This window comes from Sylvia atricapilla, chromosome 12 (assembly GCF_009819655.1).
Source record: "Sylvia atricapilla isolate bSylAtr1 chromosome 12, bSylAtr1.pri, whole genome shotgun sequence".
Classification (NCBI taxonomy): Eukaryota; Metazoa; Chordata; class Aves; order Passeriformes; family Sylviidae; genus Sylvia; species Sylvia atricapilla.
The window spans coordinates 4,258,703-4,281,321 of NC_089151.1; the positions used below are offsets into that span (position 1 = coordinate 4,258,703).

At 38.3% G+C, this 22,619-nt stretch overlaps 1 protein-coding gene across 3 annotated transcripts in view; it reads right to left on the minus strand.

The window, feature by feature from the left end:
- CDH13 (cadherin 13) overlaps nucleotides 1-22,619 on the minus strand; it is a 444,776-nt gene that overhangs the window by 182,529 nt on the left and 239,628 nt on the right. For all 3 annotated transcript variants that reach the window (XM_066327533.1, XM_066327534.1, XM_066327532.1), the window contains one exon: nucleotides 5,146-5,290. In XM_066327533.1, coding sequence (XP_066183630.1) covers nucleotides 5,146-5,290 — 145 coding nt within the window. The remainder of the gene's footprint in view (nucleotides 1-5,145; nucleotides 5,291-22,619) is intronic.

Genomic DNA, 22,619 nt, shown 5'->3' on the forward strand with positions numbered 1-22,619 from the left:
ACTGGGATATACAAAGCAGCTGTGCATAATTAGCCTGGCTGCTGCTTGGCTCCTGCTTGGAAATTTAAATATTGACATTACAGATGTTTCTACCTAGTTCACATCCGTTACATTTGCAGGCCAGATTACAGAGGATTTTGAGGCAGCGAGTGGAGTTGTGCTGAAATGCAGATGATTAATCCCAAGAAAGGATGGCTGAAAGTTTGCCATCAGCAAGTTTTCAAGTTTGCCCAGAACTGAACACATCTGGAACTCGAGGAACTTAGAAACTGCTCTGCTGAGATACACCCAAAGCTGAGCACTCCATCTCCAGTAGGAACGCTGGTTTTAACAAATAAAGGAGTTTTGTGTATTCTCTGGCTTCCTTTGACTCAGAGGCTTCCTCATCCACAGTTTCATCCCAATTTATTATTTCATTTTTCACAAGAGCTCATAGCAGTACGTTTCCTAATTAAATTTGTAACATTTGACATTTCAAATCTCTTCTAGATCCAAATATTGTTGTGAGTGGTGGTTCTGTGAATCAAAAAACTTCAGGTTCAAACATTTAATTTTAAGATAGTTTTGAGGTGAATTTTCTGAGATATTTCCACTTTGCAGATCAGACCTGTAGATACTTCTAAGTTTATACTGCAAATATCCAACTCAATAAAATAACAAGAAATAAACATTCATTCACAACACTCTTAACTAAAAAGACTCAAGTGTCACCCTAACCCTGGTGCAGGCAGATCTAGAAGACTGGAAAACTCCAGATTCTACTTTTATCTAAATAAAAATATATAATATCCTTTACTGTCCTTTTCGAATGGCTCTTCATGTCTTTTTTAAAAAAAATTTAATCTTTCAGCAAAAAGGCAGCTTGTAAACACACCCTTTGACTTCCCTCTCTCACCTGGGATTTACAGGTCAAAAGAAAGAAGAAGACTTTGAGACTTCACCATATTTGATGCAATTTGATTAATTTTGTAGCTTTGGCAACCTTCTCCTGCCACAGGCCAGCAAGGATTGCAAGGCACAGATAAAGAGAGTCTGGAGAACAGTACCAGAATATGTGAAATGTATCAAAGCTGGCAGCAGGAGTATAAAAGTCACTGATGCCAAATTTTTTTTTGCCACTTTGCTAGGCCAGCCAGCCTTTTGTTTCACTTTCATGGACTCCTTTGGCTCCATCTATCATATACAATCCCACTTCTATTAATGTATTAAACTTATTCTTAAATATAAAAAAAAACACAAAAACCCAACAAGCCAACCATCCTGTCAGGTTGCTTTAAATAAAAAAGCACAATTTCAGCATCAGTTTTCATTTACCTGAACCACTGCACTGTTTTCCAGTGCAGAGCTACCAGTGATACTCAGCCCCTTCCTCATGCTTTATCCATCTCCAGAAATTACTGTTTTATGATACTGCAGAAGCCTCTAGGCCATTCTTCTTAATTCCTTCTGTTTCCTCTCTAAATGTCTCCAAGTGTCCCTTTATTTCCAGCAATTATTTATAGACATCTGTCAGTCCAGGCTCCTTGGCTGGAATGCAATGGATCCAGGCTATTGTGCAACCCACAAAACAAGTTACTTCCTATAAATGCAATTCTCAAACAATTTTGCTAAACCACTGCAGCTAAGATTTTGCCCCCACTGGGTTTTGCAGCATATTGTTGTAAGTCACATCGTGTTGAGTGTGTTTAAAATAATTTCTGTTAAGTGCCTCCAGCAAGAGAAATGAGGTGGCTGCCGAGTTCATTGAACCCTCCTCCACTTTCCAGCCTCTAAAAGTGAGATTTCAAAAATGTTTCTGCCTGCCTGTGGAATCCATGGGATTGGAGTCACCCTCATCAATGTGCTGAGGTGAGGCTGCTGCAAGACACAGATCCTCAGCCCCTGAGCTGGCAGCTGGAAAAAATCACAGATCTACAGGAAATAAACTGGGTCATAACTCAGAGACCAAAGAAAACGTGAGAAATCAGCAGTACAGCAAACACAAAACCCATTAGAGTCAGTCCAAAAATTGCCATCAGTGTCACTGAATCAGGCCCAGCCATTATTTTCCTGGTACACAGACTCTGACTGCAACCTCATACAGAAATGAGAGCTGGTATAAATAGAAAAACAGCAAATCAAACTGGTTCTTCTGTCTTCAAACTCATTCTACTGGTTTTCCAATGTATTTCTTTATGATAAATAGCCTCCAAGTTTGCAGTACCTCCAGGAGAAGACCTAATAGCAATCTCAGTTCATCTGTGGTCACTTTAAGCACAAATTTGAGTGCACTTTGTTAGGATTTGACTCTGGGCTATTTTCAGAACCATGACAATTTTCTCTGAAAAGAGCTAATTTACTGTAACTAACTATATTATTAAATTTCCCTAGGAATGATACACCAAGAAATAAATCTGTAGCAAGATCACCTAGCAGTCACAAATTTTTATCATTAATTATAAGATCTGGCAAGCCCTAGCTTGGAATTCAGATGAATTCTCATTGTAATGCAATTTATATACTTAGTAATTATAGGCAGGTATTTGCCTCTCCAGAAATGTGATGGCACATAAATTGTAGGTGTCCAAATAACCAGAGGTGTTTACTGAGAGTTTAAAAATCACACACACAAAAATGTGAATGGCCTTAGTGACATAAAAAAAATCTATTTAAACATCATCCAAACCATCTTTACTGGGACTATGCTCAAAAGGCTCTTTAATTATTCATAGACAGATTAAATAAATACAAGAAATCGCACACTCTTTCCATGTTTTCTTCAGTTTTGGTGGATTTGTATCAATTGTGAATAGAAGGGAAAAGATTCTTAAAAGGGGCTTGGCACAGCTTTTCACTGTAATTTCTGTGTTGCTCCCTAATTAAAGAATTGACTTTCAAATCATTAAGGAAAGAAAGTCACTTTGTAAAACCATAAAAAGCTGGAAAATATGTCTTACAGCAACACCAGGGAAATCTAATATGAATATTCACTTGATTTTTAAAATTAAGGTATTTAAATTTTTGATGCTAACTCTCTCCAAGATTTATTTATCAGTAACTCTCTGCTATTCCTGATGAATAGACAACACCTAGGTTCAATTGCAGAATGAATAAATGAGTGGAAAGTCTCTTGAGAATTCCTTTGGGTTTTGTGACTGATAAAATTCTGGTCTAAAAACACACAGGAACTCTGCAATGGATAATTTAAAGTAAGATAATTATATCTTCTGAATGGTTTAAAAAACCCCTAAATCCTTTAGATGAGTTTCACTCTATATTTGCATCTTTCTCAGTGTAATTGTGCATCCCTCATGGAATTGTTGGTACCCATGGACATTCACACTTTGGTCCAGGGAATGTCAAGACAAATCCAAGATACCTACTTGAGCATTTTTTTTTTTTTTAGCAGAATTTCAGTGAGTGGGTTGGATTCAGATCTTGAACGAGGCTGAAGGTGATAGGAAATAAGATTTGCATCCAATGCAAAGCCTTCCTTTTGCAGCTTCAGAGATGAAATAGAGCACAATTGCAACCCAAAGGGAAGCACTCAGGAATCTCACACACGAGCACATCAGGATTTCTATCAAGATGTGCAGTGCAACCTTTCATTTGAAACTGCAAAACAGGCCCCTTCCAGCTCAGCATATTCTCTGATAACCTCTGTGGTAAAATAACAGAACCTGATGAATAATTAGAAGATATGTGCCATGAGTTGTGAAGAACTCTGGGAAACAGATGTAAACACCAGGAAATCCTGGCTGAGAGGGTGCCAAGTGCACAGGGAGCTGTGGCTGATTCCAGCCAGCCCTGATTCCACAGCTTCAACTCTGCACAAAATAATTTTGCAAGCATTGGTGCCCTTGACACCAGGCAAATGAGGTTATGAAGTTTATTGTGATGAATGCCTGGGGGGAAGGGAGGGAAGAGAAGTTGAAAAAAATTATTCAAACTTTGGCTAACAGGAAAGGCAGTCAAAATGCTAAATGATACCTGAGCCAATACAAAGCTGTAGTAAGAGAGAATGGAGGAAACTGTTACAGAAGAATTCACTGGAAGCTGGGCTGAGAAACATCTCTACTGAAACAGAAGTGTAAACTTCAATATAAGGAGTGGGGAAAAAGGAAAAGCAAGGAGAGTTTGTAGATAATAAAAATAGAGTATTGCCAGTTAAAAAAATGTACCAGAAACCTACAACAGAAAAGGGTGTTCCAGTGGCAGCCATACTCTCAACTATGAAACATTTCTTGCTTGGCTGAAGAGATCATCAATACGTTCATTACATGCTTGTCACAAGTGAGGTAAATTAACATTACCTCAAAATTTTAATCTGTTGAAGGAGCAGCTTTTCATGCATTTCATACCCACAGATTTTTAAATATGAAGAACTCTATGTGAAAATGCAAAATTCACCAGAAAGTTCACATAATAGAAGGGAAGAATTTAACTTGCATGGTTGTATCACATTAAAACTTGGAACAATATCTTACTCTTGTAAAACTTCCTCATCAGACAAAACCAACAGGAAATTTAATCAGAATATTTTCCTTACTAAATTTAATTATCAATGTGTTTTTGTTTTGCTGCAACTGTTGTATCTGCATTTACAACATCTGTTTATCAGCATTATTCAGTATTTCAATCTGCCCCACAACATTAGTTTATTCATAATGTGCTTTCCATTTATTTGTGTTATTTACTAGACTCATGCTACATAAACAAATAAAAATAACTCTTCCAGTAACTAAACTTACTGAGAAAAAAAGTGAAATTCCCACTCTGCACAGAATTTGCCAGTGGTATTTGGTTTGAATCTTAATCATATCCTAGGGGTTGTCTTCGTTGATTCCAGACATGAATAAAAAAGCATGAACCTAAATCAAAGCTCCTGTTTCTAACTAATTTCTGCTTCTTTTTTTTTTTTTTTAATTTTTTCTTTTTTTTTTTTTTTTTACTGCAGAGACTTGTTTTTCAAAAACCACCCATCGTTTTTCAAAAACCATTACCTAGTTGCTCTAAAGCTGTGCCACTCCCAATTATTTTTTATTTTTTAGTGGAGGAAGAATCCAGAGAGCCGCAAAATCAGAGAGAAAACTTGTGCAACGTGATAACAATGGATTTATCCAAAGAGAATTGGTTCAGGCAGAATTTCCTGGGCATGAGGCTCACCTGTGGCAGATCCCTCCATGACGTGGCCAACGTAGGGACCCTCCTTGAACATGGGCCTGTTGTCGTTCTGGTCGATGACGGAGATGTCCAGGCGGACCGGCCCGTCGATGGTCTTCCCGGTCATATCCACCACTTCCACCTCCAGCTGTGTCAACAGGAAAAGGGGATAAAGCCATGAGCTCGCTGCCACAGGGAGGAGAGTAAGGGAAAAAAGGGTTCTGGTGAGTGTTGGCGTAGCCAGACCCTGCCAAAAACACGACTTGCAGTCTGTTCTTTGGGCCAGGCTCGGAGAAGATTTGTCCTCTAAGAAAATAAAGACAGATGTGCATTCAAACTGAGATACCCCCTGGCAGCTTGAAAATGCCATATTGCCTAAAAAATTATTAGAGTAAAGCTTAAAAAAAACAAAACAAAACAAAAAAACTCAACCCCTTGCAAATTTCGTCTTAATCATGTGAAGATTTGGTCAGAATTCGTTTCTTTACTTTTATCAAGCACACCTCCAGTGGACACCTGTGGAATTATCGTGGTAGAATTGACATTAATGCTGAAGCAAAAGCCTTTTTAAAAACAAGGAGTAAACAAAACCGGGAAAAACAAACAAAAAAAACAAATGCAGGAATGCTGTAGACATTTGGACATTTTCTCAATGGTGATGGCATGAGGTTTTTGTTAGGCCATTTTCAGAGTTCTCTGGGTTTTCTAATCAGATATGGAAGAATGAAAGAACATCTGCAGTCCCATTCAAGTGGGTATATTCACAAGCTGAAGATTTGTCTGGACTTTACTTCCAGAAAATCTGTTTTCTGGAGAGAAAGATCCTATTGTACATCTCAACCCTCCAAACCATGTGCAGTGCAAAGTCCCAATGAGTCACCAGGGCAAACCACTCCAAAACTTCTTAAACAACAGAGAAATCAATTTAGATTGCAACTGTGTGCTCTACCTGCAGTTCTCTCCCCTCACAAGAAATCAATAAAATACAGCAATAAACATGTCTGAGACACCACTATCATTCTCACCTGCCCTCCCCATCCCCAGACTCACGTCTTTAATGGAGTTAAGCCAGCCAGAAAATGAACCTGAGCTCAGACGTTAATATCACTCTGTCCCAGTCTTTCCCTGAGAAAATGGTGCCAGCAGGGGCTAGAAGTCTCTGAGCATTTTGTTTATATTGTTAATTTATTCTACATTGCCCTGTCTTATACCTGTAAGTTATTTATAACTTAGTGATAAACCCTGCTGGGAAAGAAATAGGTCAGAATCCTAATTCCTTATTAAAATGGATGGCTTATTATCACCTTTCTCTGGTTTTTGTTAGGCTTATAAATACCTTCCATGTTTTTAATTCAATGTGTTGGGTGTGAGTAGGAGGATTTGTTAAGGGTGAGACACCTGCTCATGGGCTCTGTTTGCAAATAGTGTCACAGTCCATTTTAACATCTACTCACTGCTTACCCTCACTTCTCTAGGAATTGTTCTTGCAAACCTTTCCCAAGCCTTTTTTTTTTTTTTTTTTTTATCATATGGCTGAACAGCTTAAAGACAGACAAATACTCTGATTGGAATGATTCCTGTAGCTTTGGCAGAGCTAGCTGAAGATTTTTGGAAGCACCTCTTTAACTTTTGGGCTTGTTCAACTCTGAACTCCAAAGTCAGCGCAGGAATCTTTGCCATGGGATGTGATGGGGACTTGGAAGGGAAAAGTGATTCCATTCCTGAACTACATTAAAGTCAGATAAAGTTTTAGCTATAGTTGGAAACTGCTGATAAAAAAAAGACATAAATAATTTGGCTTGGAATGGACCTTTAAAATTTATCTATTTCCACTCCCTGCCATAGGCAGGGAAACCTTTCACTGGACCAGGTTGCTCTAATTCCATCCAACCTGGCCGTGGAGGTTTTCCAGGGATGGGACATCCACCACATCTCTGGGCAAGCCACGACAGTGTTTTACCACCCTGATTGTAATTTCCTTCTCCTTGTATCTAGTTTAAATCTCTCCTCTTTTTGTTCAAAACCATCACTCTTTGTCCTATTGAAGAGGCCCTGCTAAATGTTTATCCCCAACCTTTTTGTAATCCTCTGAAAGGGGCTCTAAGGCCTTTTCTGCTCTGGGCTGAGCACCCTACCTCTCTGAGCTTGTCCTTACAGGAGAAGTGTTCCAGCCCTCTGCCCATTTTTGTGGCCTCCTCTGGACACACAAATCCGTGTCACTCCTGTGCTGAAGGCTCCAGAGCTGGACACTTTATCATAGCAAAACTGACTCATCAAAACTATGTTAATTGCCTGGGGAAGTGAAAGAATAGCAATATTTCTCTGTGAAATTCCAGCAAATTAATTTTCAAATTCAAGATAATTTGCTTTTAATCTATCTCTCAGTATCAAGTGACTGTGCTGTTCATTGGAAAGAACAAAGACTTTGTTAAATTTAAAAAAAAAAAAACTATTTCAGCTGCTTTATCAAAATTGTAAGTCATTTAAAACAAAGGCTGATCTAACACTAGTTTTGGGGGTTTTTTATCCAACTTGCACAGATTATGGAAAGAATAAGAGATTCATATTAAGAACTGAAATAGATTTATTTTATCTTTGCCAAGTCCACTGCATCTGAGAGCAACTGTCCAAAAAATTTGGCATGACAGGACTGTAGGAACACTTACATGATATCTTCTTCACTTTATTAAGATGACAGAGGACTTTATTTTATTAATCTTTGTACAATAATTTTCAAGCCTGTTCTGAGTTAACTCACCAGCTCCTTTTAAATCCATTCTACTATGTTCTCAAAATAAAAACCTGCAGCACTGAAGTTATGACCATCATTCTTTATGTGACCAGCTTGTGAAAGAAACTGTCTGATATCTTACTTAGCTTCCCCATGAAAAAAACCCAACATAAACACCCCAAATTAAAACAAAAACAAAAATCCATAAAATCTGCTCACAAAATAACAACAGAAGTATTTTGTTATTTCCAAAAACCCAACACATGCAAGTGAGAAAAGCATTCAAGTAGAAGACAATACAACACTTTGAACAGGCTGTAAATAAAACCAGGTGGAAAATTAGATCGTCCTAACTAACAGAACTGCAAGATTTCAGTCCTTCAATGCAGAAGCAAGAATCTATCTGGTTTTAATGTAGAACTTGACTGATGTATGAAAGATACTGAATTAATTCTTAGGGTAACAAGAAATTGTAAAGGCACATTCAGAAAGGGTTTAAGTTCCTACCTGACTATAACAGCACAGTTCCAAGGACATGTGCTAAGCCTAAAGACAGATTTGAACAAGTTGGGAAAAAAAAAAACACCTTGCAGAGTTCTGTAGCTGTTTATTTTGTGAAAAAACTGATGCTTTGCCACTTAAAAGTTATGGATTTTTTTTCATGAGGGTGGACACTTGATGATCCCTGCCATCCCAAACCATTCCATGAGTCAGTGGAAATCATGGAATGATGAAGTTCATCTTAATCTAACCCGTGATTTTGGGGAGCTCTTGAGGCTAAATCCCAATTTCATTTTTGACACGAGTGTACATGCAAAACACAAAGTCCAATCAAGCCATTAGGAGAAATTTTACATCTCAAAACCCCATGATCAGACACAAAGCAGACTTAGGCTGGTGTCTCTGACAGAGCTCAAAAACAATGATTAGATTAGGCACAGCAATGGAACAGGGAAAAACAACATCAACCCCCAAACTGCAGGCAGGAACAGGTTTTATCCTATCTGGCAAACTCCCTTCTCCAAATGGATTATTTCTAGACTTCCCATCCAATTTCCCTCACCATAGGCAAAGCAAGGATTGTTCATCACCCCAAATACAATGATCTCATCAGAAGTTAAGCTTACTCAAAGTTGCTCACTTCAAGCTTTCTGCTTTATTTTAAACAGTTTTGAATCCTTTCTACTCTGCAGTCAGCAATAACATTTACATGAAAAGATAACCAGTCTCGTTCTTACCATTACTTCAGGTAATTTCAAAGGTTTCTCTTCACAGAAGGGTTGTTTTCATTCACTTATTGCTCTTGGTGAAATGATTCTGGAGAGCCACCTTCCTTCTCTGCATATAAATGTCTATTTTTCACTTTGCAGCGAGCCAGCCAATGGCCCACATAAAATTACATCATAAATTTGGAGATTTTCATAAGTAAATCTGGAATATCTTTTAGTGCTTAATTATCTTCAAAGCCTAAGATGGGCTATTTAGTCGTTACCTGCCATCTAATTTTAATTTCCAATTTGTTGCCCACAGGAATGTTTCTCATGGAATTTTTCCATTTGTTTCAACAGATGGTTTTTCTACTTGCTCCTCGTCCCCAGCTCCACAGGAGCACTGCACCATCCACCTGCCCCACCTCAGTTATTCTAATCTCATTTATTCTAATCTAAACTTGTTAGGTTTATTTATCATCAGTTTCTAAGTGTGGATTAACAGTAAGGAAAGGCAATGGACTTACGGGTCTTTCATTCAGGCAATTTCCTGGTAAGAAAAGAAAAATTTGGCCAGCTTTAGGTCATAAAATGTAGTAAAGAAATTCTCTTTATAGTGAAAGGTTGTAGTAAAAATTTTATGCAATTACCTAACACAACTCAGAGAAGACAATAATTCAGACAAAGAGAAACTAATTACAAGTAAATTTTCCTGATTTAAAGGCTTGAATTAAACATGAGCTAATAGTTCTATTACTCTATAAGAGGTGGAGGGAGAGGATGCAAACCAAAAATACTCAGTTTCTTGGGGGTAAACATAATTCTATCCACCAGCACAGCACAACTCTTACTTGTAATGGGAGAATTTAACCTGGCACTCAGAACCAAGGCAGAAAGGGATTAATTAGCCATTAATAGTAAATACTCCAGGATTATCTTCCACAGGCTTTATCTTGCTATAGCATCCATCTCAAAAATTAATTATTAAATAGCTTCTATTTTCTTAGCACAACTCTCTCTTAACAGTGTGCATTAAACAAAATTTAAAAAAAAAAGTAAAAAACAGCCCAAGGCTTCTTACTCTCCAAAGTGACAAGGAATAGATTCTTCAGTAAGAGTCACTTCAGCTTCTTTGATCACTTCAGATGCAAAGGTTTGTAGACACATTGACAGAAATTTTAAGAAAAGAAAGAGGAATTTAATATTATATATAGTCAAATGTGTGTTTTTTATCTCTGGCTTTCAAGGCAGTGGGCTTAATATTTTAATAATTAGTCACATCAGTAGACTGAAAAGTCAGCGGTCTACATTATATTTTAGCTTGTGAAACATAACACAGCAAGTTCTGCCCAGTTTATACACTTTTGACTAAAAAAACCCTTTCACCTTCACAAAGCTAAAGTTGCATCTGAATCTGTTAGTGAGGGGGTTTATCTGACTGTCAAACCAACATCTCCAATTTACTTCAACTGTTTTTTTCTTTAAACAAAACCAGTCCAAGCCAAAAAATTCTTCGAGCCTTCATTAAATTTAATTAAATAACAACTTTCTGCACATTTTTCAGATTATTTTTTATGCGGTAAATCTCTCAGTTGTTCACCCTTCCCTTGAAGGACGAAGCACAAGAACATTTTCTTGGCCACTTTTGTACCTGCAGCTCCTGTTGCCTTGAGATAACATCAGGAACTCTTTCTCCACTGGAAAACTTGGCACAGGCAATCCAGCAAAGCCACAATATTCCTAGAAAATGCCATCAGTGGAATATGCTAATTGCCGTGAAATGAAGCTGCAATGCTATATGTTTAATTTTTTTAATTTTTTTTTTTTTTTTTTTGGTTTTAATATATTAAACTGCTCCACAGCTCGAAACCAAGCAATTATGGATTCATTTTCTAACGGAATGTATACACTGTGCCTCCATTAGTGTCACAGGAAATGCATTTTCTTCCCCAGCTGTGTCTCTGAATCACAGCATTGTTTAAAAAATGTGCTGTTCTCTTGTACAGCTTAAAGCCTGAAATTTTTTCTCTCTTCTGAGTATAAAATGGCCTTTTCCACACAAAAAAAAAAAAAAAAAAAAAAAAAAAATCACAGAGGTGGAACATAAAAACCCTAAAATTGTAGAGAATGATGGCGTAAGCTGCAGGAAAAAACACATTAATTGCACACTCGTAAAAGTCTTCTACCAAAATGAACTCTGCCTTTTCTGCCCACTAAACCCAATTCCAAAAATTATTTTGATGTTTTCGCCGCATTAAAATGTAAAATTGTTTGGGATTTTGTAGCAGCTTTTTTCATGTCAGCTGAAAAAAATAAAACCACAAAATGGATAACTTAATCTCATATTTTTTTTACCACCTATTCATGAGGTTGGTTTTAAGTTATAAAAACAAAGGGGTCAACAAGCACTAATTGGAATTTTTGGGGGATTTTTAATTCAGTTTGGAGCAGACAAGATTTACTTGTGAGGTCTTGTGACTTTTATTTTAAGATTTCTTATTTTTAACGTTTAAATATTTGTAATAAGCAATTCTTTGTGAAGAATCCTTTTGACATTCACAGAACATTTAAGGTTTTATATAGTATCAGATGTTAGCAACCAGCAATTTTCCAAAGCTTTGATCCATCTTTTGTCCCAGATGTATCCCTGTAAATTCCAGACTCTCTGAGAAATATCACTTTCTAGGACACAGCCAGGCTGCAGGAGAGAAAACTGGGTTTAACTGGTGAGTTGTGCAAAAAGTCATAGGGAACAAAGGAACTGGCAGCAGAGAGGGGAAGACTCTGACATTATCCCAAAATTCTCTCCTCTGTGGGCAGCAGGGATGGGAGAGTGGCTGGGCAGGAGCTGCTCCAGGATCCTGCCACCCTCACAGAGCTTCCAAACCCCACAAAATCCCCATTTTGGGGAGGTGTGAGGTGCTCAGACTGTATCCACCCCAATTAATTATGATAGAAGGGATGGGAGCAACAGGCACAGAGCGTTTCAGATGAGAATCAGTCACAGAAATAAGACAGACCAAGGGTGGGAAACAGAGATGAAATGACTTCAGCAAAGCCACAGACCAGACAACATTTAAATCAGGCTTGAATCTGGGTTTTTGATCTCTGCACACAGGACTGACAGAGATATTCCATCTCTTGCTGAGCAAGTAATGTAAAATTAGATTTACAAAGATTATTAAGCTACCAACATGTGCACAGTGTGATTTTTCAAAGTGCCTTATGAGACTGGATAATATATCCTATTAAAATCAAACCACCTTTGAAAGATCTTTGAAAACCCAATTGTCCTCTCAGTATAATATTTTTCCTCCCCGTTACACACCACTCTACATCTGTAAAGACACAACAACATGAGTGAAAATAATTTTATGCCGCCTCACAACAGAAAGCCTCAAAGGATCTCTCACATGGCTACAAAAAACCCGAATTAAAATAACTTCTGAGGCAAGCATCCTGTCAAGTATTATCTAGGAGTTGAAATGAGAATGCCCACTCCAAAAATAACCTCGGTGAACAAACTAGAAGAAGTCTGTGGAACAACACAGCTCTTGAAGGAGCCACGTGCACTTCACACAGAACAAAAGTATTGAGGATGATCACGTAAATACTAATTAAAATCTTCCTGTATCACAAGAGAGCACATGTTGATCACCTCAAAAAGGGAGCAAGGGTGGGGGAGAGAGGGGAGTTTTCAGGATGCACCAAAGCAATCAAGTCTAATCACCACAAAAATATTCAAGAAATCAAAAAGAGACAAAGCAGGGCTGAAATAAAGGATTAAGACATGAGTTGCACCAGAATTTTTAGAATCTGTGCTGCGCCACAAAAGCAACAAAGACACTGACAAAAGAAAAAACTGGGGGAAAAAAATAGCTTTGCACTTTTAAATAGCTTCTGGCATTATTTGACACTGCTCACCATCCTGGCTGCTCAAAAATAACTCCAAAAGTGGAGGAAATGGCAAGAGTTTAACAGATTTCAACTCGTGGAAGGCTGCAAGAAGCAGCAGGGTCAGCGAGAGCCCAAAGTTAATCAGACCAAGAACCAAAATGCAAAACCTCAAAAGCATTGGTGACAGAAAAACTGACTTCTTTAGACATAAGAAATAAAGGTCAGTGCAAATGCCAGGGATATATCACACATCCCTATATTTGGCTTTGTTATTATTGTTTAAAATATCTGTTCCTGCAAATGAGTTGGAAAAGGTCTTTGGAGTCAGGGATCACTCAGGCTGATATCAGGCTGGAGCACAAGTAACAGATCAGGTCTCCTTATTTTTAGGTAACAAAACAATTACAAAAGCACTCATACAGAAGATTTTACAGGCTGCACTGGAGGTCACTGCTGCAGTTTCCAGCAGAGTTTCCAGCCCTGCCAGGGTTCCTGAAGTGACAGCTCATCCTCTTTACCCTGTCAGTGCTCAGTGGACAAAATAGGAGTGCTTGGGGTCCAAATGTCGATGAAGGAAACACTTTAGAGGCAAACGTTTTCCTGGTGGAGTTCCTGGAAAAATTTGCTTTTCCTGTAAATAAAATTGCTCTGCTCTTCAAAATTTGATATCATCATATTTTATACACTACATTTGTCCCAGCCATGTAAGATGCAATTCCACAGCACTCCTAAATTTCACCTTTTGGAAGGTTGGTCTCCAGAAGGCAGGAAAAGAGAACTGGATGAGATTTACTTGTCTCTGTTACAGGATGGGGATGACCATGCTGCAAACCCCAAGGGCTGTGTGTTACATTAAAATTTCTGACCTACAAACTCCCACCAGAGAAGGACTGGATTGTGGTACAAGGTGTCTGCCATGCCCCTTTTCCAGCACACAGGATGGGATGATATTGAGTGTTCTGTTTGTGTGTCTACACAGACTCTTTCTCATTTATTTGTTCAATTATTTAGAATTTTATTTCTTTATTATTTATTTTTTATTCTGCTGCTAAATCTTCTTATAACTCCTTCACCCAGTGCACTCACTTTACCAACTGGACCCTGAGTGTCTGACCACATTCCTGTTGCTTTGATTTTTTAGCCTTCTGATGATTGTTTCTAGTTTTACTGGAGCTCTCTCACACATGTAACACAAACAAAGAAGATTGTTTCTATTCCAGTCTGTGATGGACTGCTGAATTGACCACTGGGGTCAGAGAGGTGTTCCTCTCATCTCCCAGTCCTTGATCAAATCCTAAATCCTTTTTAAACCCCAAATCATGATAAACTGCCCTTCTTTCTCTGCTCACCTCTCAACCTCACTGAGTGTGGTTCTTTATGTCCCTAACAGTGACACATTCCTGCCATGGAACACCCCTCTCCTTCCCCCTCAGGTCTCTGTCTGGTGAACGTTTGGCACTTTGCTGACACTTTTCCATGCTGATGAGAAAAGGTGTGGGAAGCATCATCTCCATCACTCCTCCCTCCTGCTGTGTGCTTAGTTACACTCACGAGGAAAAGTGATCTCCCTCAATAGCATCAGGGCTTGGAAGCTGTTGTATTAAGAGTTTGAACATGTGTGGGGGTAAATATATCAAATATAACTCAGAAGTGTTCAGAGTTCGTGCTTGGCTTTCCCTGCCCTGCTGCACGCCACCCTCAGCAGCTGGGATGATGTCCAAGCACTGGAGGTAACAAAACTCTCTTTATCCTGCCCTGTCATTCCAAACTAAAGGAGTTTTTGCTGATTTAGTCCACAGTCAGCCTTATTATTCAATAATGCCCAGTTGTCTTGGTTTTTGTTTTTTTTTCCAAAAGTGTGTTTGTGGCAGATATTTTATAATTCAGACAGCTGATCTTCCTCATAAGAGCAGCTAAACAAATCAGCACTTCCCAGATCACACACACTGAGAAGTTTCTCTGTTTCAGTCCAGCAGTGTAGTGGGGTTTTTTCTACTAGATCTATATTTCTTTCATAGAAAAAAAGAAGTTATCTGAACAGTTTTCAGATTATTACAACAAAAAAGTAGTTTGAAGACATGGATGTAGTGGAAAGACATTCTAAGGGGCAGCCTGATCTGAAATAAAATGTTTCATTTCAAATTACCTCTTCTCTCTCTCTCTCTCTTAACTGAGTCTTTGTCACTGTTAACATGTTGGACCATCTCTCTCCATTAATTGTGAATAAAGGAAGATTTAGTCAATGAGTCTCAAATTAGGTGAATTAACACAGTAGAAGTCTTTTCTGAGTAGTCAAATTGCTCTAATGCAATTCCTGAAGGATCAACAAGCATCTGCTGTGCAGTGACACATCAAAAGACAGAATTTATTTAATGTCCTTTTATTTTCCTTGCTTACATTTCACCCAGGAACTTTCTGAAATGCTTCACCGGTCTTCAGCCCTTGTGACAACATTACCTGTTAGAACTATTAATCTTAAGGTGTAATTTGCAGTTCTAGCTTGCCTCATTGAATTTATTTATTTATTTTTAAATATCTCAGTCAACCATAATTTACTTCATTTAATATGTTGGGAAGGCACTTCCTCAGTAAATTTTATGCTCCACCACCACTTCCCTGTAATTCAGAGATCTTACAAGATGTTTTACTACAAACACAGCAATTCCTGGGCTGCACTTTCATCAAATCAGATCTCAAACCAAATCCACAGACTTCTGACTCACTGATTTGTCACCAACTTTCAGGACTTGATCCGTGCCACATTTCCACAGCTATTTTATTTCTGGAGATAAAGATTTCTCTTTTTCCCTCCTTCATGCTTCTCCTAAATTCCAAATTCTGATGACCTTATCTGAACAATTTTCTGATTTCTAAGACCCACAATGTCATCTTTTGTCTTTTTTTACCCTTTTCAAACCCTTTTACTATCCACAAATACTAACAGACATGATTTTGAGTCCAAAAATGCAATCAAAACTGGTTTTTTACAAGGATTATATTGTAGATGTCTATTTTTTCATTGCTTGCATCAAGCTGCATCAGTTGTATCAACTGGGAAAAAAAAATCCTATGTGGAATATTGTATTTGGCAAACAGAGAATTGGAAAGTCAGTTATTCCAGCAAAAAGTAAAGCCTGGGTATAGTCAGTCAAAAAATTAATTAAATGCTCTTAGTACCAAAAATTGCAAGTGGAAAAAAAACCCAAACAAACAAAACATTTTTGAATTACAGCAATCAGTAGGACCCTGATTGGGGGTCACAAACAAACCAAATTATCATGAAAGGAGTAAATTCCAGAACTCAGAACTCATCCCAGTGAGTGTTGCAGGAACATTTGCTTCTCCTGTTACAAAACTGTAACCCAAAAACCCAAGGAAGGGATCTTTGAGACCCACAAATATAATCACTAAGACAGTACCCAGGGGTCAGTCAAAGGCACCATAGAAATAAATGTCCTAGAACAAAGTCAGAGAAATTAAATGAAGGCAACTAATTTCAAACAAAGAGGTTTGCTGAGGCAAGACTGGAGAATTAAACAGACAGCAGAAATAAGTAGGCAAAGGAGGAGAAATCTTGCAGTGTTTTGAGCTGTTAAAATCTACTGGGGTGCAGAATTTGAAATTCAAAACGTCCTAGAAAAGGAAGTCCTTGAAGACACTTTTGAAGCTGATGCTCCAAAGCAACACAGGGACTTCTTGCACAGACCAGACTATTCAGCCTGGGTGCATTTATTCCCAATACGGCATTGAAGTCACAAGAGGATGGAAAATCATCCTGTGGCATTTTGCTCCATTACACTCCCCTTAAGGAGTGCACTCCCCTATGTCAATAACATCCCAGTACAGATCTTTTCTAAAAATAATAGGTGTGTGTTAAAACCTGAGCTTTTTGAAAGCAGTAGGGAGCTATTTTAACAGTACACCATGATTTACTTTAAATGCATTTAATTATAGCTTGAAATGTCATTATTTCTGCCAATGTAATTGCAACAGTCCCTTTGAGCACAGACAGTATCTTATTTAGACACTTTGGACAGTGTCTAAAAAGAGGAAAAGAAGACATATTCACCAAATTCTGCTCTGTGACTGGACATAGTCCTGTCTCTATTCCATTGTTCCTGTCACCTTCTTGTTTTTAAGTTGAGAGACACAGCAAACATAATGATTGGATTTTACTGTTCAATTAAACAATTAGTGGCAAATTGTGTAAGAGTTCCTCACTCAGTTCTGCTGCATGAGCAAACCCCCAAATCAGGTTCTTCTCCTTTGGCCTGGCAAGGTGACTTCTCATCAATACATTGCTGGTTCAAACATGAGATAATTTCTTTTATTTGGAGTAACCTATTTATAAATCTGTCACTATTAAGTAACTTGCTGGGTCAATGCAGAACACACAGAGAAACTCAGTGCAATCGATCCCAAGAGTTTGATTTTGGAGCTGGAATCAGTAGCAATCCATCAACTTCAGGGAGCCTTTCAAAAAGAGTAAACTATTCTGGTTTTAACTGAGGTCTTTTGTAAAACTAAAGGTTTGCTATTATGGCAGCAAGTAAATCCCCTGGCATGGGAATAACAAAAGGCTCCTAAACCCTTGTTTGGAGGGGATGTGGATGATTCTGTGGTTCTATAAGGAAAGCAAAACCAACTGATGCTGTTTTACACCACAACACAGACTCTAAGATTCAGAAGGCTGAAAATGACTCCTTCATTCTTGAGATGTGTCTCCCTTTTATACTATTTTACACAGACCAGTCTGATTGTTAAAACAAAGGAAAAATCTCTTCAATCACATTGGTCAGACCAGAGGGACATCAAGAAGAAGTCCCTCTTAGGAAAAGAAATTAGTAACATAGGTACAGTTACAAAAACATCTCTCCTGTTTACAGAAAATTCCCTGGAGAAAGAATTTCAGAAAACCAAAACACCTCAGGCATGGAACCAGGGCAACATCCAACTGCGAAAAGAAACCAACTTAAAATTATTAGGTTTACTTAGGAAGGCAGAAAGATCTCAAAACCTTCTCTCAAACCTGAAGACGGCCAAGAGGAATTATTTTAGAACTTCTATTTTTGCTCCATTTTACGCCAAAGAAGGAAATGAGGATGAAAGGAAACGCGGTAAAAGCTCAAGTGGGCTGATCATTTTTCTGGAGGTGAAATGTTTTATTCCATCTCCCCTCCTTCCCAAGGCAGGGCTGCTGGCTCCCAGTGTTCAATAGATGGCACTCTGTGTTCTCCTGCAAGCAGCTCTCACACACCATCACATGGAGTAGCCGACAGACACAGACTGCTCTGGGTTTACTCCACTGCCCTGATTTTACTATAGGAACCACTTAGAAAGAATTCTTTTATATCAGGAGATATAATGAGCTATTTATATTGTTTATATTTGATATATTGTTTTATATCAGGAGATAAATGAGCTTCATACTGAACAATTCAGAGAAATTGGAAGTTTTAATCATAGAAAAATCTGCTTGAAAGAAATATATCTTAAGTGATCAGATCTTCATCTCTCACTAAGGAGTCAAAAAACAAGCATGAGTATGGCTTATCTCTCATGCAAGAAATCAAAATTGCTGAACAGGAATATCTTCCTGCAGAAAAAAATGATATTCAGAGAAGGATTCAGTGAGTTCAGTAGAATGTTGGGGAAAAAAAAAACCTTTTAAAAATATGTACTACTAAACACAGCATTCAGAGCTCATCAAATCTTGACATGTTCTGGAATATGATAACATCAAACTATGTCACTTAACTGGGTTTGACAGCAGGTAAATTATATCATGTGAGAGCTTAACTAAAACGAAGATACTCACTAAAAAAATCTTGATCTATACAGAATTTTCAATGTTTTAAAAATGTTCTATCACTAATGAAACAACAGAGAAGAAAAGTGACATTAAGTTTATTTTCCTGCTTCATGTTCTGCTTTACTCAGCAGATCATAAAGAGCAAAACTGAATAAATATATGGAAACCTCTTCTTTTTTAAAAACCTTTTTCTCTGAATGGGTTCCTGTTCAGAACCACATTTCTCTTTTAGAATTACCCATCAAAGGCTGCAATTGAGCACATTTCAGCCTTTAGCTTTTGAGCCCAGTGTTGAATGGCTGTGCTGACTGATCCCTTCAGTCACATGGCACTGCTGGTACTCCCTGACCTGCCTCATAAACATTTCTAGGGCTGGAATATGGAATTTCCAGCTCAGAGCTTCATGGCAGCACATGCTGGTGTGCTTATCCTATCCACTTGCATGACTGCTATTTTCATTCTATAAATATCCAAATTTCTTATACTGTTAGGAAACAGCACAAACAGCCACTTCTGCCATGGCAGCAAACCTGCGGTTTGCCGCACAGATAAATGTTTGACTTGCTGCTTTTTCAAGGTTCACATCCTACAGCTAATTTCTGATTTTCCTGGTATTTAATATTTGTATAAAATATTTATTCATTAATAGATGTAGCTGGATGGTTTAACAGACAGAACCAGTAACCTAGAGATGAGCTCACATTGAAACCTACAGTGGAAAATCATATTTGCCAATAGCTTTGAACACCCAAATATAACCCCAAAGTGGTTGATTTTATTCATGGGAGTGTCTTAAATCTTCAGTGTTCTCTGGAAGAATGCAGACTGGTTTTCTCTGATCCTGTTTTATACCTGTTGCAGTTTTATAACTTGATCACAGGAAATAAGATTAGTGGCTTACATGATGCTTGGTCAGCCTGCAGATTTGGAGCTGGGTATTTTCGAAGCCCTTCCCACAGAGAGAAACTTGGAACCAGGGTCCTTTTTTTTGCCACCACACACCAAATATGATTGGTTTAATTCTTATCATAATGAAACCTAATTTGTATAAGTTAACCTCTAAAGATCCAGAGGACAACTAAAAATTGCATCAAAGAAGGAAAAAACAGGTAAATTCTGTAATTACCAAGGTAATAAATTATTTAATAGCCTAAGAAATATTTCTCTAATGATCATTCAACCTTCATATCCCCTATTCTTTGCCTGCCAAGACATTTCATTTTTCCCTTACCAAGGGGGATTTCTGCACATTCATGTTCCCTGAAGTAAGTTTTACTCCAAATTTGTATATTATTAATGGCAACATTTCTTCGACTTATTTCTTGTTCCTTCCACCAACAACCACCAAACTCATTTACTTTATGCAGAATGCAATTAGTGGGTATCGTATTTATTTGACAGATTTCTCATTTTCTCAATTCCGTGTAATTTGACAGGGACTATTACAGATCTGTAACTAGTCTTTCAGAATGACTTTCACAAGGTTAGTTCACTTATTAATTGACCCTTGGTAATGGTAATTTAAGAAGCATATTAATCTCATCTGTCACTTCCAACACATACTAGATGTATAAAATAATTCGTCTTTTGCAAGGGGCCTTGCAACAGAAATGAAGGGTCTAAATTTTTAATTAATATACATTTTCTTTCAATAAATGAGATTGGACTGGAAGGAGGCTCCTCCTCAGTAGTTTTCTTTATTCTGCTTTAGAATTCCTGTTTTTTCTCATTGTGAAGATAAACACGATTTCACCAGTCAACAGAGCCTATGATCTAAATAATCTTCTACAAAGGACATTCTGGTATTTTAACAGATTCCTGAAACTTAAAAATGTGCAAACAAAGCATTTGGCACTTCAACAGCAATGTCTTATTACATACACAGATTAAAGGTTTCTGGAATTAGGGAGATTTAATACACGAGGAACATTAAACAAAAGATTACTACTCAGAAATTGAAAAACTTCAACCAGGAGCAGATGCTTGAAGTTGCTGTAATCTTATCAAATCTGTTTTTCTGATGTACCATATCTTGAGTAGACCCTGCAGTTTATGTCTGAGGAAAGCACTCAACATTCTTAATCCTGAGTAAGGCACTTATGTAACTTCTCCCTCTTTATTCCTTTCATTAATTAAATTATGGGAACAGTGCAAGCAAAGGAACTGCACAAAGAACCTCTCGGGTCCTTAGTGTGCATCTGCCCTTCCTGAAACACAGGGGAAATGCAGCTCGTCCCCTAAAAACCCCAGAGGGCACAAGCTCTGCCTGATGAACCTGCAGAGTCCTCATTGAGGGTCTGAGCTGGAACAGAAATCCTGGGGGCTGTGTGTGAAATGCAGGGGAAGAGCTGGGGTGCTCCTCACATCTTTTGTGCCCACAGGATGAAGAGACCTTCTGAAAGGTGCCTGTGAGAGAGCAGAGCCTTGCGCTGAGATCTCTGGGAAAGCTGGTCATGCCAACACTTCTGCATCACCCCAGGACCTCTGGCAGCCTCAGTTATCTTTGCCTCGTGCTTGCAGAGGATTTCTGCTGTTAATGTTCTGCAGCAACACCAAATCCTACCAGTCCCACAGGATGGAAAGCCCTTGCCAGCAGCAGAGATTTTACAGCTTGCAAGATTAACCATGCAGAACAGAGGGACGTCATCCAGCTTTTGCAGGCACTGGGTCCACACCAGGCTCACAGACGGACTCCAGGGAAAAGGAAAGAGAATTTGGGGATGGCAGAGGCTGGGCACCTGCCCTTGGTGACTGCACTCAGCCCCCAGGAAGCAGCTGGGGGAGCAAACACCATGGGAATCCACCACACAATGCTGTTTTCTGCCAAGGAAAGCTCCTGTGGATCAGCAGTGGGGAGTCAGGACTACACTATTCCCTCATGTAACTCCACATGGGACTGTTTCCCCAGAAATTACCACTCTGTGTTATTTAATCTGGCTCCAGAGAGGAGTAACATATTCAAGACCAAAATGTTGCCAACCATATTGGCCAATGTTCCCTTGCTTAAACTCCCAAAAGTTCCAAATGCACTCAGGTCCAGCCAATAGTTCATTAAGAAGTCACTTTTCATTAAATGAAGCAAATATTACAGAAGATTTAAGCAATAATACTCTGATCTCTTGTTCACTGAAGCTTATCCCACTGCAATATTTAAGGTACTAACAACTTTGATCATTAAAAGCTACAGGCAGCTAGACCAAAACCACAGCTTTGACTTTACAAAATGTCACAGGCACAGCCAGCATGACAGATTTTGTTGGCAAGTATTTCAGATACTTCTAAAAAACAAAACCTATAACCATCCTATTTATTGGCTGTATCACCATAATGTCACCCCCCACTGTTGTCTACAGCGTAAACAGGTACTCAAGCAATTCTTTAAAAAAACAAATTACTCACTCGACAGAATATAGTGTCTCTTTCAGAATCATTAGTGTCAATCATGTGAGCACAAGTTTTAAGTGCTGTTGAAATTCAAGCTACCTAAACAATTGATCATCCTATGCAACCACTTCACCACTTCCTACAGCCCATGAGTAAACCCAGTGTTAAAAACTCAGCTCTACAAATCCATCTTTATTTTTAACAATGCAGTAAAAACCAACAGCAAAAAAACTATGCCTGTTTCTTCACTCAGTTTCCTAATTTGTAAAAACAATGATTTCTTATGAGGATCAGAGATGTTAGTGCATACGATGTTAGTGTTAGCGCACGTACCCCAGGAAAGGATTTGGACCCTCATATGTAGCTGTTAGAAGGCAGGGAAATCACACACACACTGCAAAATTGGTAACAAAATCAGCTTTTGATTCCTAGAATTCAGTGGCAT